Genomic DNA, 11,814 nt, shown 5'->3' with positions numbered 1-11,814 from the left:
ACTATAAGTTGCTCAGCTCCTATCAGCCGAAGACACAGATCTGCTGATGCTGCTGCAGGTAAGTGTTGTTGGTGTGTTTGGATGGTCTAATAAGGTACAATATTCACATGGATGTTTGTGTAAGGGAGGTTACGCTGCAGACAGTTATGAGTTCTAATAAGGTTAGATTTTTATAGAAAATAGTTTAATACATTATGACAAATTTATTGGAACACGTCCTTCACCCAACCAAAAAAACACCCTCAAACTGTGAGAGCACTCTCTGTTGCCATAGAAACAGCAGCAGCAACAGCAGTCATTGGGGCATGATAACAATTCACTGCTTATCATTTCATAATTTACTGTAGATTAGAGAAGCTTGATTTGCATTTGCATCCCTGCTGCAATACAATACATGCAAGTAATTGTTCGACTGTAGTGGTCTCCAGTCTGTGGCGTCAATGTGATTTTGTTTCTGCTGTAGTTTGTCATTAGAAAAGAGGTGTAACGTCTCATTTCAACAGTTGAGTTTATGGGCATGTATTTAATTTTTCTAGAGATACCTATTGTAGACCCGTACTGCTCTTCTAAGTGTATTATTCTAGCAATGTCTAAATTCAAGATTAATACATTTTATTTTATTGGGCGAAAGATAAAGGTTTTGGTTTTTTTTTTTTTTACAAAAAAGCTCGAATACTCAACCGGGAACATGAAAAGTTCTGTTTGGACGACAATTCTGGCAGCTCCTGAAGGCAACATCAGTGGAATGCAGGAGGCGTGGCTCTGGGCCACCTATCAGATGTCACCACAGTGGGGTGTCATGTTTACGTGGTAAAAACATGGCCGCCGACTGCCAACAAGGAGACAGCCTCTAAAGTATGCGAGTGCAAGCCTCTGGCAGCTTACTTGAAGCCGGGCGGCGCACTTTTCGCCACCGGAGCCGACACGTGTCTTGTGGACATTACGCATGAATCTTTTTCCGTCTTGTTTTAGCTGCCGTGACGATGGAAGACGAGGAGAGGCAAAAGAAGCTGGAGGCCGGCAAAGCAAAGGTATATGTTAGCATAACTCTCATACTGCTATTATGGCTACATTAAAGTCACAATATCTCGTTGCTAATAACTTTTTTTTATGTCTTGTTGTTGGGTTCTGTCAGCTGTTCCGCCTCCCCTGTATGCCCCCCCCCCTCCTTCGCAGCTGTCAGTCCAAACATTCGCCCTGCTTTGACAGCCAAAGGGGGTTAGCGTAGCCTGTGCTAGCTAGCTACATAGTGCACAGACTACACCCCATTGTCATTCTGCATGATTACACTCAATTTTGTCTCTCCCAAGCTGGAGACCTTCAGTGAATGTTATTCAGGGTCAGTAATCAGTCAGTAAGTAGAGGCTTTCTGACGCCTGCTTGAAAAGCAAGGCTGGCAGGCAGGTGTAACAGGATTTACAGGACATTTATCCCCATCAGGTCGAGCATGCCAGAAGATCCGTGCTGCCTTGGCAGTATCAGTGAGCAATACCCCCCGCCATTTAAACAGAGTGTGCACGGGTTAAGTGGCATGGTGCATGTGAATTGTATTACTGTTGTCATGGAGTAGAGCTGCAATGTGGCAGCGTGAATGGCGCCCCACCTCCTAGTTTTTAACGTCTACAATCAGGTCGTTCATAGTTCTAAATGTCAGGTGTTGTGTTGGGAAGGATTCCGTAAGTATGTTGCCAAAATGTGGGGTTTTATACTGTACATCCAGATGTTTACTGGAATGATGTGCTGTGATAGCAGAAGATGCAAAATTATGATGAAATAGTCACAACTAGGGATGTCCGATAATATCAGAATGCCGATATTATCGGCCGATAAATGCTTTAGAATGTAATATTGGCAATTATCGGTGTCGGTTTCATAATTATCGGTATCGGTTTCAAAAAGTAAAATTCATGACTTTTTAAAACGCCGCTGTGTTCAAGGTACAGAGTGCCAATAAACCTTAAAGGCACTTCCATTGCGTGCCGCCCCAGTCACATAATATCTACGGCTATTCACATTCACAAGTTTATGCAAGGTATTCTTGATGAACAGCCATACAGGTCACACTGAGGGAGGCCGTATAAACAACTTTAAAGACCTACTGAAATGAAATTTTCTTATTTAAACGGGGATAGCAGGTTCATTCTATGTGTGATACTTGATCATTTCGCGATATTGCCATATTTTCGCTGAAAGGATTTAGTAGAGAACATCAACGATAAAGTTCGCAACTTTTGGTCGCTGATAAAAAAGCCTTGCCTGTACCGGAAGTAGCGTGACATCACAGGTTGAAGAGCTCCTCACATCTGCACATTGTTTACACCAGCAGCGAGAGCGATTCGGACCGAGAAAGCGACGATTACCCCATTCATTTGAGCGAGGATGAAAGATTCATGGATGAGGAAAGTGAGAGTGAAGGATTAGAGTGCAGTGCAGGACGCCAGGGTGTATCTTTTTCGCTCTGACCGTAACTTAGGTACAAGGGCTCATTGGAGTCCACACTTTCTCCTTTTTTTATTGTGGATCACGGATTTGTATTTTAAACCACCTCGGATACTATATCCTCTTGAAAATGAGAGTCGAGAACTCGAAATGGATATTCACAGTGACTTTTATCTCCACGACAATACATCGGTGAAGCACTTTAGCTTCGGAGCTAACGTGATAGCATCGTGCTTAACTGCGGATAGAAACAGAAGAAACAGGCCCCTGACTGGAAGGATAGACAGAAGATCAACAATAGTACTATTACTTCTACTATCAGGAGACACCGAACCAAACCCTGGACATGTAACCACACGGTTAATGCTGTCCAGCCTGGCGATGCCCAGCAATACTGTTGCTAACGACGCCATTGAAGCTAACTTAGCTACGGGACCTCGACAGAGCTATGCTAAAAACATTTGCTCTCCACCTACACCAGCCCTCATCTGCTCATCACCACCCGTGCTCACCTGCGTTCCAGCGATCGACGGCGCGACGAAGAACTTCACCCGATCATCGGTGCGGTCGGCGGCTAGCATCGGATAGCGCGTCTGCTATCCATCTCAAAGTCCTCCTGGTTGTGTTGCTGTAGCCAGCCGCTAATACACCGATCCCACCTACAGCTTTCTTCTTTGCTGTCTCCATTGTTCATTAAACAAATTGCAAAAGATTCACCAACACAGATGTCCAGAATACTGTGGAATTTTTCGATGAAAACAGACACTGTTTGTATTGGGACACAATGGAGTCCCAATACTTCCGTTCAATCCGTGACGTCACGCGCAAACGTCATCATACCGAGACGTTTTCAGCCGGATATTTCCCGGGAAATTTAAAATTGCACTTCATAAGTTAACCCGGCCGTATTGGCATGTGTTGCAATGTTAAGATTTCATCATTGATATATAAACTATCAGACTGCGTGGTCGGTAGTAGTGGGTTTCAGTAGGCCTTTAACACTGTTACAAATATGCGCCACACTGTGAACCCACACCAAACAAGAATGACAAACACATTTCGGGAGAACATCCGCACCGTAACACAACATAAACACAACAGAACAAATACCCAGAACCCCTTGCAGCACTAACTCTTCCGGGACGCTAAAATATACACCCCCGCTACCCCCCCCCCCACCACCACCACCACCACCTCAACCCCGCCCACCTCAACCTCCTCATGCTCTCTCAGGGAGAACATGTCCCAAATTCCAAGCTGCTCTTTTGAGGCATGTTCAAAAAAATAATGCACTTTGTGACTTCAATAATAAATATGGCAATGCCATCTTGGCATTTTTTTCCATAACTTGAGTTGATTTATTTTGGAAAACCTTGTTACATTGCATTCAGCGGGGCATCACAACAAAATTAAGCATAATAATGTGTTAATTCCACGACTGTATATATCGGTATCGGTTGATATCAGTATCGGTAATTAAGAGTTGGACAATATCGGGATATCGGTAAAAAAGCCATTATCGGACATCTCTAGTCACAACCATTTATAGTACGCTGATATGCCTTAATTTTGACTTGAAGTTTGTGAAACTTTTTTTTTTTTGTGAAGTCACATGCTTGAAGTGCTGGAAATACTGACAAAGATAATACATACTACATAGTGCAATCGTATGTATGCAATAAGTGGCCATCCATGGACAAACAACAAATAAATAAATAAATAAATAAATAAACTATCCCAACACCCACATACAATGGCTTCTGCGGTGCTCCAAGCCATTTTCTGTTCTGGTGGGGGGCTGCAGGGTCAGAGACAGGAACACAGACCCAACAGATGTTTCAGCCTCATTCCAAGATGAAATAAATTCATTTTTGTCCTCAAAATACCCCATAATGACAATGTGAACAAGGTTGTTTTTTTAATTTTTGAAATCAATTCAAAATAATAAACTAAAAAAATCACATGAACATAAGTATTCACAGCCTTTGCTCAATTCTTTGTAAATGCACCTTTGGCAGTAATTACAGCCTCAAGTCTTTTTTAATACGATGCCACAAGCTTGGCACACCTTACATTGGGCAGTTTTGCCCATTCCCCTTTGCAGCACCTCTAATGCTCCATCAAGTTGAATAAGAAGCGTCAGTGCACAGCCATTTTGAGATCTCTCCAGAGATGTTCAATCGGATTCAAGTCTTGGCTCTGGCTGGGCCACTCAAGGACATTTACAAAGTTGTCCTGAAGCCATTCCTTTGATATCTTGGCTGTGTGCTTAGCACTGTCCTGCTGAAAGATGAACCGTCTCCCCGGTCTGAGTTAAAGAGCGCTCTGGAGCAGATTTTCATCCAGGATGTCTATGTAGTTCGCTGCATTCGTCTTTCCCTCTATCATAACCAGTCTCCCAGGTCTCCCAGTTCCCGCCGCTGAAAAACATCCCCACAGCATGATGCTGCCACCACAATGTTTCACTGTAGAGATGGTATTGGCCATGTGATGAGCGGTGCCTAGTTTCCTCCAAACATAACACCTGGCATTCATGCCAAGAGTTCAATCTGTGTCTCATCAGACCAGAGACTTTTGTTTCTCATGGTCTGAGAGTCTTTTAGGTGCATTTTGGCAAACTTTTACGAAGAAATGGCTTCCGTCTGGCCACTCTACTATACAGGCCTGATTGGTGGATTGCTGCAGAGATGGTTCTCCTCCCTCCACAGAAGAATGCTGTAGCTCTGACAGAGTTACCAGCAGGTTCTTTGTCACCTCCCTGACTAGGCCAACCCTTGGAAAAGTCGTGGTGGTTCCAAATTTCTTCCATTTGCGGATGAAGGAGGCCTCTGTGCTCATTGGGACCATCAAGGCAGCAGATATTTTTCTGTACCCTTGCTCAGATTTGGGCCTGGACACAGTCCTGTCTCGGAGGTCTACAGACAATTCCTTTGAATTTCTTCTTGGTTTGTGCTCTGCCGTGCACCGTTAAGTGCAGGACCTTTTATATATTGACAGGTGCATGCCTTTCCAAATCATGTCAAACCAGCTGAATATACCACCGGTGGACTTCAATTAAGCTGTAAGAACATCTCAAGTATGATCAGTTGAAAGAAGATGCCTGTGAGCTTGCTTATGAGCTTAATGGCAAAGGCTCTGAATACTTAAAGGCCTACTGAAACCCACTACTACCGACCACGCAGTCTGATAGTTTATATATCAATGATGAAATCTTAACATTGCAACACATGCCAATACGGCCGGGTTAACTTATAAAGTGCAATTTTAAATTTCCCGCCACACTTCCGGTTGAAAAAGCCTTCGGAGGATGACGTATGCGCGTGACATAGGCCGGGGAACAGAGGTATGCCTTCCCCATTGAATACAATACAAAAAAGCTCTGTTTTCATTTCATAATTCCACAGTATTCTGGACATCTGTGTTGGTGAATCTTTTGCAATTTGTTTAATGAACAATGGAGGCTGCAAAGAAGAACGTTGTAGGTGGGTCGGTGTATAGCGGCTGGCTGTAGCAACACAACAAGGATTACTCACTTGGATAGCAGACGCGCTAGCCGATGCTAACCGGCCACCGCATGGATGATCGGGTGAAGTCCTTCGTCGCGCCGATGATTGCTGGAACGCAGGTGAGCACGGGTGTTGATGAGCTGGGCAGATGATGGCTGGCTGGCGTAGGTGGAGCGCTAATGTTTTTATCATAACTCTGTGAGGTCCGGTTGCTAAGTTGCTAAGTTAGCCTTAGCGTCGTTAGCAACAGCATTGTTAAGCTTTGCCAGGCTGAGATCTATTAACTGTGTAGTTATATGTACATGGTTTAATAGTATTGTTGATCTTCTGTCTATCCTTCCAGTCAGGGATTTATTTATTTTGTTTCTATCTGCATTTGAGACAGTTGCTATCACGTTAGCTCATGCTAATTAGCATGAGCTTTGTCGATGTATTGTCGTGGAGATAAAAGGCACTGAATGTCCATTTCGCGTTCTCGACTCTCATTTTCAAGAGGATATAGTATCCGAGGTGGTTTAAAATACAAATCCGTGATCCACAATAGAAAAAGGAGAGAGTGTGGAATCCAATGAGCCAGCTTGTACCTAAGTTACGGTCAGAGCGAAAAAAAATATGTATTTCACTGCATTCTAGTCCGTCACTCTAACGTTCCTCGTCCACGAATCTTTCATCCTCGCTCAAATTAATGGGGTAATGGTCCGAATAGCTCTAGCTGCGTTGAAAACAATAGGAAAATATGAGGGAGTGAACAACTGACAACGTCACGCTACTTCCGGTAGGGGCAAGTTTTTTTTTTTATCAGAGACCAAAAGTTGCGAACTTTATCGACGTTGTTCTATACTAAATCCTTTCAGCAAAAATATGGCAATATCGCAAAATGATCAAGTATGACACATAGAATGGATCTGCTATCCCTGTTTAAATAAAAAACACATTTCAGTAGGCCTTTAAGTACATGTGATTTCTTAGTTTTTTATATTCATTAGATCTGCAAAAAAATCTAAAAAAAAACCTTTTTCACCTTGTCATTACAAAGTATTGTGTGTAGAATTTTTAGAACAAACATTATTTATTTCATTTTAGAATAAGGCTGTAATACAACAAAATGTAGAAAAAGTAAAGCGCTGTGAAACTTTCTGGATACACTGTATACAAAGTATGGCATATATGACAAAATAACAAGGTAAACAACAAGGTAAAGGAGCCATTTGCAGTATTCCACTAAAATAGTCACAATAGTGCATGGTATGCTGCTTGGATTTTGAAATGTATTATGGTGTTTTTGACTAAAATCAGACAAATTAGATGTTTTATTGCGCTCAATTATGCGCTCAAATAGTCACTACAGTGCATAGTATACTGCTGCTTCCTAGGATTTGGGTTGTCTGGATTGATTTTGAAGCGAAATTTCGCAAAACATAAGAGGAAAAGACAAATGCGTTTGCATTACTGTATTTTGTTGAAATAGTCACACAAGTGCATGGTTGAATTGAGTTTGAGTTTATTTCGAACATGCATGCATACAACATATGTCACAATTTCCATTTTCTCTATTAAACATGTTCGAAAAGGAGTAGGAAGAAGCAGAGCTTATTTAATCCTACCCCTTTTCCTTTGCATAGCAGTTGCTAAACCGGCCGTGTCAGCAACCTGGTTCAATCCCCACATTCTACCAACTTCATCACGTCCGTTGTGTCCTTGAGCAAGACACTTCACCCTTGCTCCTGATGGGTCGTGGTTAGGGCCTTGCATGGCAGCTCCCGCCATCAGTGTGTGAATGTGTGTGTGGATGGGTGAATGTGGAAATAGTGTCAAAGCGCTTTGAGTACCTTGAAGGTAGAAAAGCGCTATACAAGTATAACCCATTTACCATTTACCATTTTAAAACTTTTGTTCACTTGCTGTTCTCAATTTATTCATAATATACTCCATAAGTAATAACAATAAAAATAAATACATAATTTGTGAAATAAGTTGTATTATATGGTGAGATGAGTAAGATTATCTAGAAAATTAATTGATGGATGAAATAAATTCAGAATGTTTATCATGGTTCTTCTTCTTTGTACTTTGTAAACACTTTAAGTTTGAAGAGTTTCTTGAAGTGGATCATATTAGTACATTGTTTGATTTCTTTGCTTAATCCATTCCATAATTTAATTCCACATACTGATATACTGAAGGTCTTAAGTGTTGTACGTGCGTACAAATGTTTTAAATTACATTTTTCTCTAAGATTATATTTCGGTAAGACAAAAAGACATTTCGAAGACTTTGCACAGAGAAGAGGAAGATTGCTTTAAAAAATGAGCTAGAAAAGCAAAATTTGGTCAATGTGTACAATGAAAATGAGGTTGATGAGGCATATGAACATTTCTTAAACAAGTTCATAATACTTTATGACAAACTTTGTCCATGGAAACAACTCAGTAGAAAGCAGAGAAATAATAATTAACCATGGATGACAATAGGATTAAAACATGCTTGTTAATAAGAAGAATACATTATATACAAAATGTATAACACGAAGAACTACAGAGGCAGAAAATAAGTACAAAAAGTATAAAAACAAGCTAACTCACATACGGTACTACGAACATGTAGAAAATAATATTACTGTCAATTATTAGACAGGAACAAAAACAGTATGAGAGCAACATGGGGCATCCTCAATAGCATTATTAAAAATGGCACTAAGAGGGATTACCCCCAATACTTCTCAGACGGAAACAAAAAATAATGACAACATAAAGGAATTGGTTGAAAGCTTCAATAATTACTTTGTAAATATTGGACCAAAATTGGAGGAAAGGATTCCAGACCCAGTTTCAATTGAGGACTATAAATGATACCATAGATAGAAATCCCAACTCAATGTTCCTCAATAATGTGACACAGGAGGAAATAGTTTAAATCGTGAAATAATGCAAGACTTCAACTGATTGTAATGGAATTTATATGGAAACGATAAAAAAAAGTTATAGAAGAGATCTCAGGACCATTAACGTATATTAGCAACCTATCATTTCAAACAGGTAAATTCCCAAACAAAATGAAAATAGCTAAAGTTGCACCAATTTATAAGACTGGAGACAAAAAACAATTTACCAATTATAGACCTGTTTCTTTACTTCCACAATTCTCTAAAATCATTGAAAAACTGTTCATTAACAGATTAGACAGTTTCACAAACAAATATAGAATACTCACTGAGAACCAATATGGATACAGAGCTAATGTTTCAACTTGATGGCTTTAATTGAAATTACAGAAGAAATTACCAAAGCGAATGTAGTAAAAAATGTGCGGCAGCAGTGTTGATGGATCCAACTAAAGCATTTGACACAATTAATCAAAATATTTTAATTAAAAAAAAATACGGTATGGCATCAGAGGGTTGGTCTTAAACTTGATTAGAAGTTATTTAATGAACAGGAAACAATACGTGAAGTTCGGCGAACGCACGTCTACAACGCTAAATACACTATATTGCCAAAATTATTTGGCCACCTCCTTGACTCACATATGAACTTGAAGTGCCATCCCATTCCTAACCCATAGGGTTCAATATGATGTCGGTCCACCTTTTGCAGCTATTACAGCTTCAAATCTTCTGGAAAGGCTGTCCACAAGGTTGCGGAGTGTGTTTGTAGGAATTTTCCACCATTCTTCCAAAAGCGTATTGGTGAGGTCACACACTGATGTTGGTTGAGAAGGCCTGGTTCTCAGTCTCTGTTCTAATTAATCCCAAAGGTGTTCTATCGGGTTCAGGTCAGGCCAGTCAAGTTCATCCACACCAGACTCTGTCATCCATGTCTTTATGGACCTTGCATTGTGCACTTGTGCACAGTCATGTTGGAAGAGGAAGGGGCCCGCTCCAAACTGTTCCCACAAGGTTGGAAGCATGGAATTGTCCAAAATGTTTTGGTATCCTGGAGCATTCAAAGTTCCTTTCACTGAAAAACAACCCCACACCATAATTCCTCCTCCGTTCTCCTGGCAACCTCCAAACCCAGACTGGTCCATCAGATTGCCAGAAAGAAAAGCATGATTCATCACTCCAGAGAAGGTGTCTCCACTGCTCCAGAGTTCAGTGGCGAGGTGCTTTACGCCACTGCATCCGATGCTTTGCATTGGACTTGGTGATGTTTGGCTTAGATGCAGCTGCTCGGCCATGGTAACCCATTCCATGAAGCGCTCTGCGTACTGTACGTGGGCTAATTGGAAGGTCACATGAAGTTTGGAGCTCTGTAGCAACTGACTGTGCAGAAAGTCTTAGCACTATGCGCTTCAGCATTCGCTGACCCCTCTCTGTCAGTTTACGTGGCCTACCACTTGGTGGCTGAGTTGCTGTTGTTCCCAAACTCTTCCATCCATCCATTTTCTACCGCTTATCCCCGATTGTAGCTGAGATAGGCTCCAGCACCTCCCGCGACCCAAACTCTTCCATTTTCTTATAATAAAGACCACAGTTGACTTTAGAATATTTAGGAGCGAGGAAATTTCATGACTGGATTTGTTGCACAGGTGGCATCCTATGACAATTCCACGCCGGAAATCACTGAGAGCGGCCCATTCTTTTACAAATTTTTACAAATGTTTGTAGAAACAGTGCTTGATTTTATACACCTGTGGCCGGGCCAGGTAATTAGGACACCTGATTTTCATCATTTGGATGGGTGGCCAAATACTTTTGGCAATATAGTGTATATCCTGTGGTGTACCTCAGGGATCAATACTAGGACCAAAATTGTTCAATCTCTATATAAATGACATTTGTAAAGTTACAAAAGATTTAAACTTAGTATTATTTGCGGATGATACAACAGTGTTTTGTTCAGGAGAGAACACACAGAAACTACTACAAATAACAGAAGAAATTAACAAATTAAAAATATGGTTTGATAAAAACAGACTATCTTTGAATCTCAGTAAAACTAAAATAATGCTATTTGGTAACAGTAGAAGAGAAAGTAAAACACAAATACAAATAGACGAAATTGTAAGAGTGAATAAAATCAAATTTCTAGGTATAATGATTGATGATAAATTGAACTGGAAATCTCATGTAAAAATATACAACATAAAGTAGCAAGAAACACGTCAATAATGAATAAAGTTGTTCTAGACCAAAAATCACGTCATATTCTCTACTGCTCGTTAGTGTTACCATATCTGAGTTATTGTGTAGAAATATGGGGACATAACTACAAAAGTACACTTCATTCATTAACGGTGTTACAACAAAGATCAGTTAGAATAATACATAATGTTAGATATAGAGAACATACAAACCCTTTTTTTATTGAATCAAAAATACTGAAATTCTACGACATAGTGAATTTGCAAACAGCTAAAATTATACACAAAGCAAGCTATAATCTGCTACCCAAGAATGTACAACAATTCTTCTCAACAAAAGAAAAAGAAAAAACATTTGTACGGATGTACAACACTTAAGACCTTCAGTATATCAGTATGTGGAATTAAATCATGAAATGGATTAAGCAAATAAATCAATGTACTAATATGATCCACTTGAAGAAACTCTTCAAACTTAAAGTGTTTACAAAGTACGAAGAAGAATAACCATGATAAACATTCTGAATTTATTTCATCCATCCATTCATTTTCAAGATACCGTATTTTTCGGAGTATAAGTCGCTCCGGAGTATAAGTCGCACCGGCCGAAAATGCATAATAAAGAAGGAAAAAAACATATATAAGTCGCACTGGAGTATAAATCGCATTTTTTGGGGAAATAGATATTTGAAAGGCAATTTAAAATAAATAAAGAATAGTGAACAACAGGCTGAATAAGTGTACGTTATATGACGCATAAATATTTTTTTGATTGAGACTTTTATTA

General features: G+C 40.1%; 1 protein-coding gene across 1 annotated transcript in view; it reads left to right on the top strand.

The window, feature by feature from the left end:
• Window positions 1-37: 37 nt before the first annotated feature.
• Window positions 38-11,814, top strand: part of akap9 (A kinase (PRKA) anchor protein 9) — a 124,685-nt gene continuing 112,908 nt past the window's right edge. Inside the window, exons 1-2 of the mRNA XM_062047632.1 lie at window positions 38-58; window positions 973-1,031. Of these exons, the coding sequence (XP_061903616.1) occupies window positions 984-1,031 (48 nt within the window). The 5' untranslated portion in view covers window positions 38-58; window positions 973-983. The remainder of the gene's footprint in view (window positions 59-972; window positions 1,032-11,814) is intronic.

Source organism: Entelurus aequoreus, linkage group LG05 (genome assembly GCF_033978785.1).
Source record: "Entelurus aequoreus isolate RoL-2023_Sb linkage group LG05, RoL_Eaeq_v1.1, whole genome shotgun sequence".
In the NCBI taxonomy this organism is placed as follows: Eukaryota; Metazoa; Chordata; class Actinopteri; order Syngnathiformes; family Syngnathidae; genus Entelurus; species Entelurus aequoreus.
The sequence above is the reverse complement of the archived record's forward strand: the minus strand, read 5'-3'. Positions and strand labels throughout refer to the sequence as shown.